Raw genomic sequence first — 20,168 nt, 5'->3', positions numbered from 1 at the left:
GAAACTACGGACAGATTTTATTTCGAATCAGTTAAAACGCGAGTACGTATTTTGTTGGAGGCGCAATGGCCTAGTGGTTAGGGCAGCGGACTCGCGGTCAAAGGATCGCGGTTTCGATTTCCAGACCGGGCGTTGTGAGTGTTTATTGAGCGAAAACACCTAAAGTTTCATGAGACTCCGGCAGGGGATGGTGGTGAACCCTGCTGTACTCTTCCACCACAACGTTCTCTCACTCTTTCTTCCTGTTTCTGTTGTGCCTGTAATTCAAAGGGTCAGCCTTGTCACACTGTGTCACGCTGAATATCCCCGAGAACTACGTTAAGGGTACACGTGTCTGTGGAGTGCTCAGCCACTTGCACGTTAATTACACGAGCAGGCTGTTCCGTTGATCGGATCAACTGGAACCCTCGACGTCGTAAGCGACGGAGTGCCAACAACAAAACAAAAACGTATTTTGTTATTCTTACTCCTTAGTTGTGTGATATGTATGTATGTATGTGTGTGTGTGTGTGTGTGTGCGTACGCGCATACACACACGATATATTATCTTCATCATCATTTAACGTCCATTCTCCATGCTGGTCTGGGTTGGATGGAGTTAGCAAGACAGAGGACAGGTACAAGCTCTACTGTCAGTGTAGGCACTGTATCTACAGTTGGATGCCCTTCCTTAATGTCAACTACTTTACAGAGTGAACTGGGTACTTTTTATGTGACACAAGCATAGGCGGGGGTCACCAAGTAACTTGCAAGGCAAAAACTCCCCACCCTCGACTGGTAGGGGGAGTAGTATGATGGAGGTGGATTTGTGCTAGTTGATGAGAGGTTAAAGAAGGACAGAAACAGATTGTCTTCCTGTGGAAGAGATACATAGCTGCCCTGCTGTATCTTGACGCTGAAGATGTGGTAACTGAAGGTTTTATTTAGTCCCAAGAACATGCAGGATCGCTTTAGTTAATAAATTTATATAATGCGCAGGCATAGCTGTGTAGTAAAAAGCTTGCTTCCCAACCACATGGTTCTGGGCTCGGTTCCAATGCGTGGCACCTTGGGCAAGTGCTTTCTACTCTAGTCTCAAGCCGACGGATACTGAAAGAAGGTCGTAGTGTGTGTGTGTGTACGGATACTGAAGGAAGGTCGTAGTGTGTGTGTGTGTGTGTATGTACGGATACTGAAATAAGATCGTACACACACATATGTGTATGTATATATATATTCTTTTATTTGTTTCAGTCATTTGATTGCGGCCATGCTGGAGCACCAGACTTTTAGTCGAGCAAATCGACCCCAGGACTTATTCTTTGTAAGCCTAGAATTTATTCTATCGGGACTTTTGCCGAACCAATAAAATACGGGGGCATAAACACACCACCATCGGATGTCAAGCGATGTTGTGTGTGTGTGTGTGTGGGGGGGGGGGACAAACACACACACACACACACATAAACGATCAGTACTTCTTTATACAGCTGTTGTTATTCATGCACATCATATGCCCAAACCGTCGTAGTCTTCTCTCTTGCAAGCTACATCTGATTCTTCTTATGCCTAACTTTTCTCTCCACGCATTTGCACTTTGTCGTCCCTGTACCCTGATGTTACACATTCATCGAAGCATACTAGTTTCATTCCTCTCCAGTCTTTGTATGTCTTCTGCATTCAGGGTCCACGTCACTCTAACATAGAGCATAGCTGTTTGTTCGCAGATATCATACAATCTGCCTTTCACTCTGAGAGAGAAGCCTTTTGTTGCCAATTATAGCTAAATTAAGATAAAGATTTATGTAGTAATTTCGCAATACCACGTCATCCTTTCTCCATCCTATTCTTATTCCAGCAACTATGCTTCCAGGGCATCCTCCTCCACTGTTAATTTGTCACCTATTATTATGGAGACAATAATGATAATGGAACACCCCTCCCATATGACCAGTGGTATGTATTAGTCGTTACAAATACTGTGACATCGAGAATTCGGGGTAGTCGGTCATAGATAATCGTGTCTTACTTGTCTAACTAACGACACTGCTATTCCAGAAGAATTCATGACTGGGCGATTATTAGCAAAAACCGTTTCACGACCTGGTCATTATGGTAAACCTGATGACGTACTTGAAGGAATAGAACTTGAATCTTATACGAGGAAGATCAAGGAAAATAGTTGTCTTGAGTGGAATATGATGCCTATATTTTGGTGATATCAGGGGGAAATTCCTAGCTCTTCTGCTGTGAAAGTGGTCATTCTTCGTGTTGGGCAAATAAACCATTTCATATCATTTATGTCCTTAATACTTTGGAGGGAAGAGTGAAAGAAGAAAAAAGAAAAGAATGAAAAAGAAAGCATAAACATCACTGAGTCTAATAAAGTATTTTTCATATCGAAGGAATCGATGATAAAATCGTTACTACCGACGAACGAACTTAGTACAAGTACCGGACGGGCATTTTACATAAACATTCTGAATTTGAAGACACACCGATATTCTTGTTTTATTAGGATCATCGACCTAAATAAAACTGCATTATTGGTGTGCGAGAGGAATAGGAAAAATAGAAACATCTATTTTCTGTGTATCTTTCTGATTCCAATGTATTATAACACATAACTTATATGACGCCAAGACGATCTTTATAAAACATAATATAATTATTACAGTTATATCTAAATTTGCACGGGGACAAGTATTCATACGTAACCGTACGTAACCTTCGCAACGCTAATAACAAACAGGAGGCGTAAACACTGGTTATGAGATGAAATGTTTTGCCGGGTGTAGGCAGTCTTTTACGAACTGATGTATCGTGAGTGTCGGGTATGCCTTTTTGTATACATTTCTCCCCCTACCACCTTCTCTTCCTCACTCTCTCTCTCTTTCTTTCTCCCGTATATATATATATATATATATATATATATATATATATATATTATATATATATATTACTTTTTCTATCAATATATATATATATACACACATCCGCGCGCGCGCGTGCGTGTATAATATTTGTCTATCTAATTCGATATATATAAACAATTTATTTACAAGATAGTATAGAATAATATATTTATCATATAGTCAAACTTATTTTCATCTATGTGTGTGTGTGTATGTATGTATGTCCCACACCATATTTAAAGTTCTTATTTCAGTACGAAGAGTGGTCTGCGTTTGAAGAACGTGCTTGGATTTTCAAACACGTGAAACTATTCGTAGTGTCCGAAGATAAGTACTGCAATCCTTGAACAGAAACATTTGACCCTCACCAGATGGAGTGCTCTCTTTATTCAATTATACCACGATATATACACGATATATATTATATATATATATATTTATATAAATAAGGATAAGATCGGTATTTAAAATATTGATCTTATCAAGTGGTCAGCATGGGAATAAAAACCATCAAAGGTAATAATTATTTAAAATTATAATACAGGGTATCAAGAGATACCACCACGCTGAAAAAATAGCAGTCAAATCCTGACTCCAAAACCACAATTTTAATTTTAATTTTAAATATATATATATATATATATATATATATATATATATATATATATATATATATATATATATATCTATGTGTGTGTGTGTGTGTGTGTGTGTGTGTTTCTATCTGTGCTTGTCTCTCACTCATCGCATGACAACCAATGTTTACATCTTTATAACTTAGCAGTTCGGTAAAAGAGCCCGATAGAATAAGTACTAGGTTTAAGAAAAATAAGTCCTGTGGAGTCGATTCGCTTGACTACAACCCTTCAAGGCCGTGCTCCAGCATGGCCGCAGTCAAATGACTGAAATAAGTAAAAGAATATACATACATAAGGTGTGCGTTCAAAAAGTATCCGACTAATTTTTTTTCTCCGCTAAAACTAATGTCACGTGGGCAAAATCCTTTGGGTGGGAGGTGACGTCACCTTTCTTGCACGCGCGCACGAAATTTCTCGTGCTTGTACAGATGTGCGCAGGAGTGGCTGTGTGGTAAGTAGCTTGCTTACCAGCCACATGGTTCCGGGTTCAGTCCTACTCCGTGGCACCTTGGGCAAGTGTCTTCTACTATAGCCTCGGGCCGACCAAAGCCTTGTGAGTGGATTTGGTAGACGGAAACTGAAAGAAGCCCGTCGTATATATGTATATGTTTGTGTGTCTGTGTTTGTCCCCCTAGCATTGCTTGACAACCGATGCTGGTGTGTTTATGTCCCCGTAACTTAGCGGTTCGGCAAAAAGAGACCGATAGAATAAGTACTAGGCTTACAAAGAATAAGTCCCGGGGTCAATTTGCTCGACTAAAGGCGGTGCTCCAGCATGGCCGCAGTCAAATGACTGAAACAAATAAAAGAGTAAAAGGGTATGTGTAGTACGCGCTCGTCGGATTTTCGTTTTCACGCAAGATGAACGAACGCATCGAGTAGAGACCATAAACACATGTCTCATCACCAGTGATGATAGTTTTCATGAAGTTCTGGGCCGTGGTTTGCGTAGTCAAACATTTCCTGTGCAATTTCTATGCGGAGTTGCTTCTGCTGTTTCTCCAGCATCCTGAGGAATTTTGCTGACACTCACCGCATGCATATATCCTCCGTTAAAATGGAATGTACTGATCCTGTGTTTATTCCCACTTCGTCAACAATTTTCTGGATTGTTACACAACAGTCTTCCATGATTATTCACCGAACATTCTCAATTGACTCCTCGTTTCGGCTTGTAGATGGCCTGCCTGAGCGTGCCTCTCTTTCCACTAAAGTATAGCTATGTCTAAAGTAGTTGTACCATTCTTTGATCTGAGTTTTGCCTTTGGCATCATCGCCAGAGGATTACTGAATCTTCTGGATGGTTTGAGCATGAGTATCGTCAAGGTTTTGGCAAAACATCATCTTAAGACAATTTTTTTTTTACGTTTGTTGTCCGTGTTTAAAAACAATTAGCATACCTGTTAGTATCTTTTGTTGTCTGGTAAATACTCCGAGTCTGACGACATTTTCTTTTTGTGAGAGAGAAAGAGAGTGAGAGGGTCATGTATTTTCATTGTTTCCTCGTTACAATCAAATCGTTGTTATTCCCGTCTGTTGGCGAGTGGCAACTCCAAAATAGTAAGAGAGGACATTTAATGTCCAGGTGTTGAAAATTTCAGTTTGTGCATAATGTTATTTTGTAACTTGATCGATCACAGATACCATTAAGTCAGTAGGTTTCCTATCGATTCGAGTTATAAACATTCTTTCATGTAACTGTTAGAGTAAACAGTAACGTTTTGTTTATATGTACACACATACATAAAAAGAGATAAGAGGAAACAAATCGATCGCAATTATCACTTTATAACTATCTTTACAACACTTTATATCGCAATTATAACTATAAGAAGCATGAGATACAAAGAAAAAATACATTGGCAGCGATGGGATTCGAACCCACGCCTCCGAAGAGACTGGTGCCTAAAACCAGCGCCTTAGACCACTCGGCCACGCTACCACTTGTTAGTTGGCCTCGTGAATAAATATGTCATGATTAAGCTAAACAAACGTGGTGAAATTCTAAGCTCTTATGTTTCTATATCACGTGGCTTACTCATTCATTGACCGGGTTATTTATTACAAATAGGAAGCTAGTGTATTTTCGTTTTTCATCCAACACATTTCACATTTCACAAGTAGAGTGAAACTTAGAAGTGAAAAGTGATTAAGAAAATTATTTGGCGAAATGCATAATAATATTAGGAAGCTTTTAGGATCGAAATCAGTAGATTTCGTCAGATTGAATCTTGCTGTCGAAAGACCTAAATCAGGGGTTCTCAACCATTTTTACTTATGGACTCCTTTGATTGCTATTTTATTCTAGTGTCTCCCCACTCCCATAGTCATTCGATGTTTAAAACCTAGTTTTATAGATATTTCTTTCAAAATTCCTATTTTGTTTTTCTCAGATTAACTTGTGTAGGTTGGACTATGTAAAACATTAGCAGTTATGTACAGAGGTCACATCATCATCTCATTATACTTCCTTCCCCAACATACATAATCCACACCTGATTTGTGTCTTACGTCATTTAATGATTGTGTTACCTTTAAGAGAAATGAAAAGAATGTTGAAAATTTTTTCAATCATCTATAAGCTGTTCGCAATGAGTGGATGACAACAAAATCATAGCGGTGGAGCGTTACACTAATGACCGATCGTAGTTGCATAAACCATTACAACCAGAAATGTGAATTGTACATCTTGTATGGTAATTACCTTGATCAAAATATCAACATCTTTACAGTTGAACTGAAAGAAAATAAAGTTCCAAAACGGTACTTCCATAACGTTTATTTATGAAAAATTTATGCTTTCATACTTTATTCCGACATACTGTCACAACATTGTATTTACTTGCACAGAATTATGCATTTTTCCTTACAAAACTATTTAAAAACATCTTTTGTCTTTTATTCGTTTCATCCACTGAACTGCAGTGATACTAGGGCAACACCTTAAATGGCTTAGTCGAACAAATCGACCCTAGTTATTTTCTTTTAAAGCCTCGTACTTATTCTGGCAGATCTTTTTTTACGGAACAGCTAAGTTATGGGCGCATAAACTAACCAACATCAGTTGTTAAGTCGTAGTGGTGGTGGGGGACAAACACAAAGACACACGCGCACGCACGTACACACCCCTGATTGGAACTCCCCTCGTATGACATGTACACATGCTCAGTGACTTGCTTTAACTTCCGCAGATGTACAGGTATTTTTAATAAAGAATTTTGCATTCAAATAATAAATACATTGAAATTGTTGTTAATGTTCTGAATGAATGTGGGAATTTCGAGTAAGACTTGCTGTGATATTTTTCTTTATATATATATATATATATATATATATATATATATTTATTAATAAAGGTAGAAATTGATATTAATCAATTAGAACCAGTGGTCTAGCATATTAAAAAATCCGAAGATTAAAATTATATTACATACAAAAATAAGAGGAATGACCAGCAAAAGTGGACTCCTATATGCTAGAAATAGATGCCGATTCGGCATCTATTTCTAGCATATAGGAGTCCACTTTTGCTGGTCATTCCTCTTATTTTTGTATATATATATATATATATATATATATATGTGTGTGTGTTTGTTTGATTAAATAATAAATTTACAGCATTGAATCTAATATTCCTCTAATTATTAGACATTATAGTGTAACTGTCCCTACCTCTTCTACACCCCATCATGCTCATGGCCAAATCAGTGAATGGTTGCTGAAAGCTATGCCCACGTAAAACCGTATTTAACTTATTTGCAGAATATACAAGTGAATGGATATCCAGAAGATATTGAGACCAATGAAGTCGAAGATATGAATGTTACAGAACAGCTTGGTTGCTTCATAAGTCCTACCATGTCTATGTTGAACAATTCTTTAATGTTTCATGATTACTGTGGTCCAGTTAATCCTGAATCATTATCTGTGAAATTCGGCAACTTACAAAGATCTTCACCGAGAGGAGATATAAGCTTCTGCTTATTCCTGTCTGAAGTATCGTCCGATACTTCAGACTTAACGTCCGATGAATTTACTTTGTTGACATTCTTCATCGACAAAATTTATACCTTTCAATCAAGTCTGCCTTTCTTCCAGTAACATACTGTCCATATGATCTTAAATATTTCTTTAACTCAGGCACAGTAAGTACTTCGATAGCTGAATCATCGACCTGCTTTATATCCATGATAAGACGTAAAACAATAACAATAGCGTGGATAGTCTGCGGAAGTTTCATTGTCTACATGGAGCGCAGCCTGGCCAAGGGAGATAACCTACTTATAGGAAAGCCCTATAGACCAGTGGTTCCCAACCAGTGGTCTGCAGAGGTAGAACTGAGGGTCCGTGAACATGTTAAGCTAACAGACCTTTCAATATCCTGGAGTCCTTTGGAAAACTCATTAAATGAGTTTTCCAAAAGGGTCCTTGGTAGTGAAAAGGTTAGGAACCACTGATATAGTCGATGGGCTTCTTCCAGTTCCTGTCTACTAAATTACTTACGGAACTTTGGATGGCCCAAGGTCTTTAGGTTGAGAGGCAAACTTCTTAACATACAACCACGCCTGAAGCGTATGACAAAACTCTAAATTTATTTTTTCCACAAAATAAACTTTGTAAAATAGTGGTACGTCTCACAAGCAGGCAAATGCTGTAATTGCCATCATTCATCACATCTAAAAGGTGTTTAATCATTAAAAATTTTTCGTAACTCTCAGGCATTGGAGTTTAAACTTGGCGGAACCCATCCTTCTTCAGGTCTGAACGCATCCGATTTCTTCCAGAAAGAAAGGGAAATATATAAAGACTGAAATAAGGAAAACAGCAGTAGTACTGTAATCCAGTATTGAACTGGTACTTTTATTATCAACCCTGAAGCGATGAAATGTGAAGTTGACTTCCATGGGATTTAAATTCAGAATGCAGAGAGCCAGGACGAATACTGCAAGGCATTCTGTCCAACATTCTTACAACTCCTTCAACTTCTCGCCTTACTGGTAAGACTATGATTCACTAAAGTGGTCCAACAAGCACTTGACTGGTGTTTATTTTCTCGATCACAGCGAAATTTGGACTGGGAATAGAGCTGGAAGAAGTTTGACCAAGCATTTTGTCCGCTGCGCTAACGTCTCTGCCAGCTCACTGCGTTTAGCTTTCATATAATAAATAACTTAGTCAGATGATGAATTAATCACGTGGCACAGTCGTTTAGATTAGCTTGAGATATTTACAGATAATGGCGATTCGAGTCTAATGTGGTAGCGTGGCCGAGTGGTCTAAGGCGCTGGTTTTAGGCACCAGTCTCTCCGGAGGCGTGGGTTCGAATCCCATCGCTGCCAGTATAATTTTTACCTGTATCAGTTATTGTTTATAGTTCACTTGTCTGATGTTATTGCTTCGTATTCTGTTATACTTCTATTGCTGATTATGGATGTTTTTTTTTTTTTTCTCTTTCAATTATATTTTGTGTAGAAAGCCTAGATCGGCGAGCTGAATCGAGTATATTGCTAAGTGGTATGTGAGGGGATATGTGTACTGAACTCACGATTGTAAGGTTGTGGGTTTCGATTTCTGAGTCTATGTAATTTGAGTAAGTTTGCTCTATAATATATATATATATATATATTCCACAATGTATCCTCGTGCATATCGTTGGCGATTTTTTCTTCCTCCGTCTTCCCTTCTTTGGACTTTCCTATATTTCCGACGAAGAGTTTCGGTCGAAACGTCAAATTCTCTTTCTTTCCTTTCCTGAGCGTCCAGTAACACAATATCTTTATCACGTCCTCGCGTTGTTGTTGTTTTTTTTGTCGTTTTTCTTGTTTGAATTCAGGGGTTTACCCTTACAACGTATCTTCAGACCCCAAACACTACTAGCCTGAAACCTCTTTAAAATATAGAAAGGGAAAAAGCCTCCCAATGAGTTTTCCCTTTCATTTGCTCTAAGTCAGAATCAAAGAGAAATTACTTAAGTCATGTTGATGTTGTTTAATCCTTATTCCATAAAATGCTTGTCCTGTAAAAATAAACAGTTCGTCATTGAAGTTCTTAGTTTGCGTGGAATTTGTGTTGGTGATTGGTAGAGAAATCGTAGACAAATTGAAAATGAAGATTTGTTGACTACAATGTGGAGTAGCAGTAAACTCACGCGTATGTTACAGACTGGGGCTATTGTGTTGGTTGTAAAGCATATTTTCTGACAGCAATTTCCTTGTTTTCTATGTGTTCTGAAGCAAGTGTGTATATGTATATTATCTGAATTTCATAGTATTAAGTGTCCATGATGTCAAAATTTCTAAACAGTATTTTAAAATTACTAGCGTTCTCTATTCACCTTTTGTTTTTCATATATTATATATTATAATATCTTACATCTGTAAAAATGGCTTATCAATGGACATTGTTGTTTATAATCTCCTCCCTGATGAGATTGATACAGTATTTCACATTATTTTTCCTCCCGGATTAATTTTAATGCATCAATTGAAACATATGTTGGTGATATGGTGATATAAATGATTTAAATAATATCTTGTGCATTTGTCTCCATTTTCCATTTCTCTTATGTTCTCCAAAACACGTCTCACTTCTCCTCAGAATTATCACCCATGTAAGTGTGGTTACTAATTTCTTAGGCACTTGTGTTACATTTGGCTACCCTGGTAACCATTTCTCTGGATCTTTCCTTGTAAATTAAACATATATTTATACACATGTGTATATATTTATATGTGTGTTTATATATATATACACACACACACACACACACACACACACACACACACACGTGTGCACGCGTGTGTGTGTTTGTGTTGTGTTTGCCTCCCACCAACATTTGAGAACTAATGTTGCTTTGATTAAATCCCCATAACTTCATAAACTTAACTGAATCCTAAATACAAAATCATCCGGGAGAAGAATAAAGACTAAGATACTTCTGGAAAATTTCCACAGAAAATATGAATTTATCTGATAACACATTGAGTTAGTGGGCAAAATGGCTGAATATTCCAGAACATGACTACCCTGTCATACATGCATGACAAGGCTGGACTTTGAATTGCAAGTACAGTTCATTTGATGGCCCTCTACACAGTTTCCTTGAAATTAAATTCATTTACAATGTTTGGGCCAATCTGAAGCTGTGGTAAAAATACTTGCTCATGGTTCTGTAATGAAGGTATATTTTCGTTGGCTGACAGAAGAACAAAAGTCTGGATGAATTTCCTGATACAAAATATTCATTCACATTTAATCTCTTTTGTCTTTTATTTGTTTCGATTAGACTGCGACCATACTGGGGCACAGCCTTGAAAAATTTTAGTCACACGAACTGACACCAGTATTTATTTTTTTAAACCTAGTACTTATTCTATTGGTTTCTTTTGCTCAACTGTTAAGTTACAGGGATGTAAACACACCAACAGTGGTTGTCAAGTGGTGGTGTGGGACAACACAGACACAAAGACACATACACATGCACACACACACACACACACACACATCAGTCTTCTTTTAGTTTCTGTCTACCAGATCCACTCACAAGGCTTTCATCAACCCATGGCTATAGTAGAAGACACTTGCTCAAGGTCCCATGCAGTGGGACTGAACCACGAAACCATGTGGTTGGGAAGCAAACTTCTTACCACACAGGCACACCTGTCAATAAAAGGAAAGAAAACAATGTTGCAACAAATGACACAAAAGAATATTTATGCCAAGCAAGCTAGTGTGTGTGTGTCCATGAGAGATGTGTATGTGTCAGTAACGACAATAACTGTGATTAGTTCAAGTTCTTGCAATAAGTTGTCTTAAACTGTGTCATGACAACTAACTAGTTAGCAGGTACACCATCTATGTATAGCCATGGTCAGTCAAAGAAAAGGCACCAAAGACAAAGTCATTAATGACAATCTCATATGTCATTCATTCACAACTGAGATCTAATGAGCTAAGCATCTGTTCTATTGTTTTCACTGGTCAACTATCTGCTGATAAGAAAAGAAAACAAGCTCTTGATGTGTCAACCAGAGATTTGACTGAGTTGTTGTTTGCTGATGTCATCAATTCTTGACAGAATTCTGTTTGTTGGTTATCATTATTTACCCATCTGAACACAGTGATTTGGGGTTCAATTCCTAGGCTGTAAGTTAATGTTTAGGACTCTGCCATTATTTCTATTATAGTGCCACACAGTAGGATCAGACTTGGAAAGCTTATGGTTGCAAAGCAAATTTCTTAATCCCTCATCTATTCTTATAATGTTGAATTTTTATTTATAACTGTTGATTGACATTTGTCATTAGGATTAGTTGTTAGGTTTTAATCAATGGCTGGCAATGAGTACTGAAGGAGTAGGATGCGACAGACATAATACAACAAACTTGATGATAGTTACATCAGATCAATGTGGTATGTTGTGCTGACAATGTATTGTGTACATTGACATTGTTGAAAACATGAACTACATGGAGATTATAGCACATTCAGAATCTACACCTTCTCCCTCTCTCTCTCTGTCTCTGTCTCCCACACTCCACTCCTATCTCTCTCTTTCTCCCTCTCCACTCCTCTCTCCCTCATTCTCTGTTCCTTTCTTTCTTGTTTAGATCTGTCAGTTCTACTTGAACTGAAATCTAATTTTGAATTTTTGTATGAACTGGTAAAAATAGAATCACAATAAATCAATAACCATTGAAAAAGACTATAGAAACATAGATAGCAGCAGAGTTACTTACTTTTGATTTTTGTTTGTTTGTGTATGTGTGTGTGTCTTTGTGTCTGTGTTGTCTCACACCACCACTTTTCACGTGCCACCAGCACAAGTGCCAGTAAGGCAACACTGATAGACAGAAACCATTTGATACAATTTACATCCTACTGTCCATCATTTATTGTATTATACTTATGAAATGTTAATGAATGATTTTTACAAGGCATTTCTTATATTTTTATAGTTTATAGATGTGTCTCAGTTGAAGTCAAGGAATTTATATTGAAAATCAAGCACTATTTTGGAAAGACAGTAAGATTTGTTAAGTTTTACGTTTATATTTTACCGCCTTGCATTTGCATATTTGTTTTGGAAATATTATTTCCTGAGCTAGAAAAAAAATTGTGGGGAATTAATTTGAAATTCCTGTGGAGGCCATAAATATAGGCATATAAAAATGTAAAAGCAGAAAGTAGTTTACTTGTGACTGGAAGAGTGGTTAGGCATTTAAAAGACATTAGCTTATGTGTGCTAATGGTTACAGGCTTGAGAGAGAGAGAGAGGTGGGAGTTGTTATTAAGCTTTAGTATTTAAACTGGCCATATCGGGCCAAAATATTTAATCTGTTTTATGTTCAAACTGATCCAGGCTTTCATACCTACCCTACAATGTTATTCTACATTAAGTAATTACACTATCAAGATCTTGAAGATATGAGATAATTCATGATTAATTCAGATCAATGTGAATCAATAAGCATTATGTTTGATAGAATAATCTGAACACTAAAGGGTTAATAATACATAGCAACTCCTAGGAGGCTGTCAACTATCAAAAACTTATACTGTATCTGGTAGTTAATTTCAATGGTTGCTTTCTCTTTTCTCTTCAGATTAACTCTATGCCACTAAACCACAAGCAAAACTCACATTCTGCAATGACTGTTGTAGCTAACCAACCGATGAAAGATAACAAGAAGAGGCTTCAATCACTTGCCAATCAAGCGAACACCCAAAAAACTGTTCAGAAGTAGGGGTGACTTTTTCATTTCTGCTTCCTGTCAAATCATTGACAAATGTTTCCCTTGGTTTAGATATAAACCAAGGGAAAAGACATTAAGAAAATTATTGCATACTTTAGTGTCTTATTTTAATACTGTATTATTCCATTGGATTAGCCGCAGCACGAGTGGAGGTGCAATGGCCCAGTGGTTAGGGCAGCGGACTCGCGGTCATAGGACCGCGGTTTCGATTCCCAGACCAGGCGTTGTGAGTGTTTATTGAGTGAAAACACCTAAAGCTCCACGAGGCTCTGGCAGGGGATGGTGGCGAACCCTGCTGTACTCTTCCACCCCAACTTTCTCTCACTCTTACTTCCTGTTTCTGTTGTGCCTGTAATTCAAAGGGTCAGCCTTGTTACACTGTGTCACGCTGAATATCCCCGAGAACTACGTTAAGGGTACACGTGTCTGTGGAGTGCTCAGCCACTTGCACGTTAATTTCACGAGCAGACTGTTCCGTTGATCGGATCAACTGGAACCCTCGACATCGTAAGCGATGGAGTGCCAACAACAATAACAGTCGCAGCATGTGGCTAAGTGATTAGGGTGTTGGACTCATGATTGTGGTTTCAATTCCTGGACTGGGTGACACGTGTTCTTGAGCAAAACACTTCATTTCACATTGCTCCAGTCCACTTAGCTGGTAAAAATGAGTAATCTTGTAACAGACTGGCGTCCCCTCAAGGTGGTGAATAGATATGTTACAGAAGCTGGGAAACTGGCTCTAAGAGTCTGTATGACTCCTCTCCTTTTCCATTGTAATGTCATCATAATTCTGTTATTCATATCACCACTGCATATTCAATCAGGTTGTTTGCTGTTTTCTATTTTAATATGCATGTTGTATTTAGACATATGCTGTTGGTTGAAATAAATTAAAACTATCTTAGTTCTAGCTTAGATCTTTTCCAGACATTCTTATCGACCAGGTGTAACTGATGATCATAACATAAAGATGTAAATATCGAAAAAAATATTTCATCTTTCAAGATGAGCTTAATGCCAAGTTTTGTAATTTGCTTATTTCATAAGCAAGGTATAGGAACAAAAATTAAATAGACGTAAACTACCAATTTCTATCTCACTGTAGCAGAAGCACAACCAACAGCAGAATGTATGAGGTGTAACAACATCAACCATGATCCTGTAGCAATGGGATCAACTGTGTGTGCCCATTTATCTTAATCAGAATATATATAAGAAAAAAAAAAAAGAAGACTCCACATAAAACTTATACATGCCATGTAACTGATGTTTTTAATTATTTAAATGAAAAATACCGCATTTGTTATATATTCATTAAGAGTTCAATACACGACACTTAATAATTCAGAATCTTATAGTAACAACAAATCATGTCATATGCTTAGATATTAATAAAATCAAATCAATTTAACAGGAAGAAAAATCATTCTCAGAAGAGTAGTAATGGAAATTTGAAAAGTGAACATCCATATGCTGAATCTATTATTGTGAGTCAGTCCCAGTTGAAAGAAATATTGAAATCAGTAGGGAAAATACCTTCTTCTACAGTTGTACCCAAAAATAACCAGTCGCAAAATTTACCCCGTAAGTTTTTGAATTTTCTGCATTTTCATCTCCATTGTCTTTCTTTTATATTTTTGAAACTGGTTTCAGATATTAAAAAGTAGCCATGCTAGGGTTACCATGGTGGTCTTTTCTCCTTGGCGATGGCTGGTCGTGTGTCTCCACCGCCCAGGATCCCTCTAAATGAGCACCATCATCATACAAGTGATATTGTTCATTTCCAGCCTTCTCTGAAAATATGTATCTAGCTTTGGGGAAAATATTACCTTGCTTGGGAAACAGCCACTCTTTTGTGGAATAGGCATGGCTGTGTGGTTAAGTAGTTTACTTGCAACCATGTAGTTTTGGGTTCAGTTCCACTGCACAGCACCTTGACTAAGTGTCTAAGTGTCTAACTATAGCCCTGGGATGACCAGTGTCTTGCGAATGAATTTGGAAGATGTAAAATGTGTGGAAGTCTGTTGTATATGAATACACACACACACACACACACACACACACACACATGCCTCTGTGTGTGTGTGTGTGGGTGTGTGATGTTTATTATTTATTTTCTTATATAACATATAAGCATTAATTGTTTGCACTGGGAGACCTTCTGTTGTGGAAGTTGAAATTGTTGAACCACAGCCAAGCACAAACATTCACACATCAGCAGAACTTGGTCCTTCATAAAGCACCATCAATCAACACCTCCATAAGCTCATCCTTGTGAACAGATGCTGTTGAGAAGCTCCTCATGAACTGACCAATGACCAGGTTCAACAATATGTGAATATTTGCAAACGACTGTTGGCAAATCCTCGAGATGCCTGTTTTGGGGGGATGAAAAATGGAACTATTTTCATAATCCTAATAAAAAATCAGTAGCTTCATCCTGGCCTGACTTCAGAAGCTATTATCAAACAAGGTTGATTTGAACAGAAGGTCATGATGAGTGTTTGATGAAATTTCGTTGGGTTGTTGCACTTTAAGATTGTGCTCTATGACCATGTTGTGAATGCTAACCTTTATGCTCAACAACTGCAGCAAGTATATAATGCTTTGAAAGCCCACTACTTGGCATTGGTCAGTCAAAGATGTGCATTCCTACAGCATGACAATGTCCCAGCACACACTGCCAATGTGACCAAGTGCAAACTTGAGCAATTTGCTGGGCTTGAAGAGCTGCCTTGCCCTGTCTACAGTCTAGGCTTTGCAACATTATATTGCCACCTTTTCTGAGTTATGGCTCATTTCCTGCATGGATGGAGGTTCAAAAATGTGGATGAGGCTGAAAACAGGTGCTGGGAGTTTTTTTGGCTCTAAACCAGCCAAATGGTTTAAGCGTAACACTACAAGAGTAACAGATAAGAATATGATGGGATATATTTTGATGAACAAATGCTTTTTAACTGTAATTTGTTTGAGCTATTAAATCTTGAAATACAAGGATCTTTTGACTGAATCTGATAGATTAGTTAATCATCCATGACTTTACAGTTTAACAATTGTGTGTTATTCAAATGATACACATTAAGCCATTGACATCATTATATTTAATTAGAACATTCAGTCTCTCAACCATCAGTTGCTTTGATATCTGATCTAGTGGTTTATGGATTATATGTATTTGTATTTCCAGGTAGTACGGATGAAATCTCCAAGAAGCCAAGCAAAACTGATCAACAAAAGCAAAGGTATTTATTAAGATTGAACAAATCACAAAATATCTTACTCCTCCACCTGCAACTGTCATGACTGGAGGGAAAGAATTGTCGGTTTCTGTTGAAAATTAAAGTAATCTCAGAAGGGAGCATTTCGCCTGGTGTACTAACATTTCTTATTTCTTTATGCCCACAAGGGGCTACACACAGAGGGGACAAACAAGGACAGACAAACGAATTAAGTCGATTATATCGACTCCAGTGCGTAACTGGTACTTATTTAATTGACCCCGAAGTGATGAAAAGCAAAGTCGACCGTGGCAGAATTTGAACTCAGAATGTAACGGCAGACAAAATATCGCTAAGCATTTCGCCCAGTGTACTAACGTTTCTGCCAGCTCACCGCCTTTGATGGAACAAATGTTGTGAATGGTTGGTTTTGAAGTGTAATAGCTAATCAGAGATCATCTTTCAGCAGCTGTATCTCAATAGAAAAAAAATTTTGGCCTTTTTGGCTGCACATACCAAAACACCATGTGTCTCAAAAGGGTTAATGGACTGGGGCAGTCCATTATTTATTCTTTTTTTTTTGTGGTGATGAATGAGATAAGATTGGTTTGGTTCATTGCAGGATGCTTTCAATATCTCTGTAGATTTGGCATGAGGCATCTAGGACATATGTGGATGATACTTAAGTGTAAAAGATGAAGGAGGAGTGGGTGTGGGTTTTATTGGAGATGATGGTACATAGGGCAGTGATGTGTAGAAGAAAGCGTGAAGAGTCCAAAAGCCAAACCATGAAGCAGAACATAGTTGTTGTCACCTACCAGTCTCGGAGAATCCTTTAATTCTTTAACATTAAAACTGGCTATATCCAGCTAAAATATTCTACCTGAGGCACAAAGGTTGCTCTTACCTTGTGATGCAATCAGCAACAGTACCTTCAAGCATCAGATTATGGGAACCCAGCAAAACCTCACAGTTGTATCCACGCATATGCTCTACCCAACCTCAGACCATAAAGGACTACAACCCTATGATTGCTCCCAACACACATCAGCTGCTTGCAACACATCCATAAGGAAGAGGCTGTTTGAACCCACTGCTTCGTGACATGATGTTATTTCCTCTCCCTTCTGGTCTCTTGACATGACATCACTTCCTCTCCCTTCCGGTTACTCATCCTTCTTCCACACTGTTTTATTTTCAAACTGGTCATATTTGAACTCTCACACTTACTCTGCTAAATTATTCTAGAAATAAACAATCAGATCAGAACAGGGGTTTTCAATCTTTTTGACTTGCGGACCCCTTTATATTTCAGGCTTTACCTTATAAACGCTTATGAAATTTATACATAAATATTTGCTTAAAATAACATATATTTTTACATTTGTTTATTTAACAGTATTTAACAAATAGGTTTATTGTCAATTAAAAGATTTCGATTAAAAACCATAAATAAAATCAAATTGCCCATAAAAAGTATTTGCTGTTCACGGACCACAGTTTGAAAACCACTGGAACAGAAAAATCTCAAAGCTATAAGGTAATGCATGACTAATACAAAAGAATGTAAATAAACAAGTGAATAAACAAGTGTTATATTTGACAGGGAAATCTGAATACTAAAGGGTCAAGATGTAGAACCCTCTGTGCTTAGTTGCTAATTATCAGTTTATTGTTTTCACTTAAATAACAGTATATTCTCTGTAAATTTTGTTTTATAGCCCCAATAAAGAAATGTATATTCACCATGAAGTGCAAGCGAAATTCAGCCGACCAGACTATAGTCCAAAGAACTTTGTTAAAAGTGAACCAGTTCTAGCAAAACCAAATAAGGATCAACAGTCTACACAATGTGCAGAGAAACCTGTTCTGTTAACACTTGCAGAAAGAAAGAAGCAGCAATGGTTAAAAGAGAAAGGTAGTGCTCTTTTTATATTGTGTGGCACCTAGGGCAAATTGTCTCCTACTTACTATAGACATAGCATACCAAAGCCTTGTGAGTGGATTTAGTAGACGGAAACTGAAAGAAGCCTGTTGTGTATGTATGTGTGTATGTTGTTGTTGTTGTTGTTGTTGTTGTTGTTGTTGTTGTTGCTGTTGCTGCTGCTGCTGCTGCTGCTGCTGCTGCTGCTGCTGCTGTTATTGTTGTTGTTCCTGTAGCAACAGGAGACATTTCCTAATGCTAAATGTGTAACTCTGTGATAGGAGTGGAACTCATTGTCAATCAGGCAGACTGAAGAAAGTATAGTTATATACCTTGCCCAAGTAAGCAACATGGCTGCTGCATCATGTATCAAGGGAACTCTGTTCGCTTTTGTTTGCTTGACTGATAGACAAATAGGAGATATAAGTGGCGCATGTTGTATAACATGAAATGGTGAAAATACACTTATGAAAAAAACAATAAAAAATACCCCCAAACGTTATTTTATTTTCATTACATATTTTAACACTCAGTTCATTATTTAGGTTGTTGTTTAGCCTAAGTTAATCCCGATTCATCAGAGAATTGGCATTGCAGCTGTTCTATCCCATCTTGTTTTCAGACGTGGTATTTATCAGGGACTGCATAACCCAATGTGTCCTTCTCCTTTTCTTAAATGGGTAGACTGTGATCTGATTGGCTGCTATTTCTACTAGGCTTTGCAAGCATATAGTAGTTGTCGGGTTAACATAAATAAGTATCTGCACCTAACAGTAACTTTTGTTATTCCTTACTGAACACATCAGGCATAAAAATGATTTGTATTGTTATTTGTATATTAGTCCTAATGGGGGAATTGAACCCTTTAGCATTTAAACTGGCCCCGTCCAGTTGAGAGGCGGTCACGACACGAAAACATGTATCTGGCCCACGTTATCATTATCCAAAATGTCTCCCTTTTTACTCTTTTACTCTTTTACTTGTTTCAGTCTTTTGACTGTGGTCATGCTGGAGCACCGCCTTTAGTCGAGCAAATCGACCCCAGGACTTATTCTTTGGAAGCCTAGTACTTATTCTATCGGTCTCTTTTGCCGAACCGCTAAGTAACGGGGACATAAACACACCAGCATTGGTTGTCAGGCGATGTTGGGAGGACAAACACAGACACACAAACACATACACACATACATATATATATATATATATACATATATACGACGGGCTTCTTTCAGTTTCCGTCTACCAAATCCACTCACAAGGCTTTGGTTGGCCCGAGGCTATAGTAGAAGACACTTGCCCAAGATGCCACGCAGTGGGACTGAACCCGGAACCATGTGGCTGGTAAGCAAGCTACTTACCACACAGCCACTCCTCTCCACTCCTCTTCACTATTTTATGACAGTAAAGTAAAATTCAAGAGAGATTTCACTGCTACTTCTAGCAAGTCAAGTAACTACAAAGAGACTCCATCGTTTTCATTGATATTTTCACAAAACCCACTGGTTGTGTTTTGGTGCTTATTGCAAGCTTCTGTTACATTGCTAGTATTGAAGTTTTTGTTGTTGTAGTTGTTAGCTTCAATCAGTCTTGATGAAGCGGATCTACAATCAATGGCATTCCTACCATGACTATCCCATTTTTTTCTTAAGTTCAGGGAACCCAGTACCACACTGTCCAATGTGTTCTTCTCTAACCCTTTAACATTCAAATTATTCTAATCTAATGCTTATTTGCTC

At 37.7% G+C, this 20,168-nt stretch overlaps 1 protein-coding gene and 2 non-coding genes across 6 annotated transcripts in view; 2 read left to right on the top strand and 1 right to left on the bottom strand.

Annotated features, from left to right (window-relative positions):
• Nucleotides 1-2,679: 2,679 nt before the first annotated feature.
• The window catches only part of LOC106881276 (uncharacterized), a 52,163-nt gene continuing 34,674 nt past the window's right edge, over nucleotides 2,680-20,168 (top strand). Inside the window, exons 1-6 of one of the 4 annotated variants that reach the window (XM_014931604.3) lie at nucleotides 2,680-2,813; nucleotides 12,490-12,557; nucleotides 13,138-13,274; nucleotides 14,705-14,874; nucleotides 16,478-16,532; nucleotides 18,230-18,426. In XM_014931604.3, coding sequence (XP_014787090.2) covers nucleotides 13,147-13,274; nucleotides 14,705-14,874; nucleotides 16,478-16,532; nucleotides 18,230-18,426 — 550 coding nt within the window. In that variant the 5' untranslated portion in view covers nucleotides 2,680-2,813; nucleotides 12,490-12,557; nucleotides 13,138-13,146. Of the gene's footprint in view, nucleotides 2,814-12,489; nucleotides 12,558-13,137; nucleotides 13,275-14,704; nucleotides 14,875-16,477; nucleotides 16,533-17,909; nucleotides 18,049-18,229; nucleotides 18,427-20,168 lie in introns of those variants that run through there. The other 3 variants (XM_014931603.3, XM_089338071.1, XM_089338072.1) reach the window with 3 other exon arrangements.
• Nucleotides 5,393-5,474, bottom strand: Trnal-uag (transfer RNA leucine (anticodon UAG)). Its single transcript has one exon. It is a non-coding gene; the product is annotated as a tRNA-Leu (tRNA).
• Nucleotides 8,790-8,871, top strand: Trnal-uag (transfer RNA leucine (anticodon UAG)). The gene has a single exon. It is a non-coding gene; the product is annotated as a tRNA-Leu (tRNA).

The sequence above is a fragment of the Octopus bimaculoides genome, chromosome 20 (assembly GCF_046866305.1).
Source record: "Octopus bimaculoides isolate indiv1 chromosome 20, ASM4686630v1, whole genome shotgun sequence".
Taxonomy (NCBI): Eukaryota; Metazoa; Mollusca; class Cephalopoda; order Octopoda; family Octopodidae; genus Octopus; species Octopus bimaculoides.
Note: the sequence above shows the minus strand (reverse complement) of the source record. Positions and strands in the feature narration are given on the sequence as shown.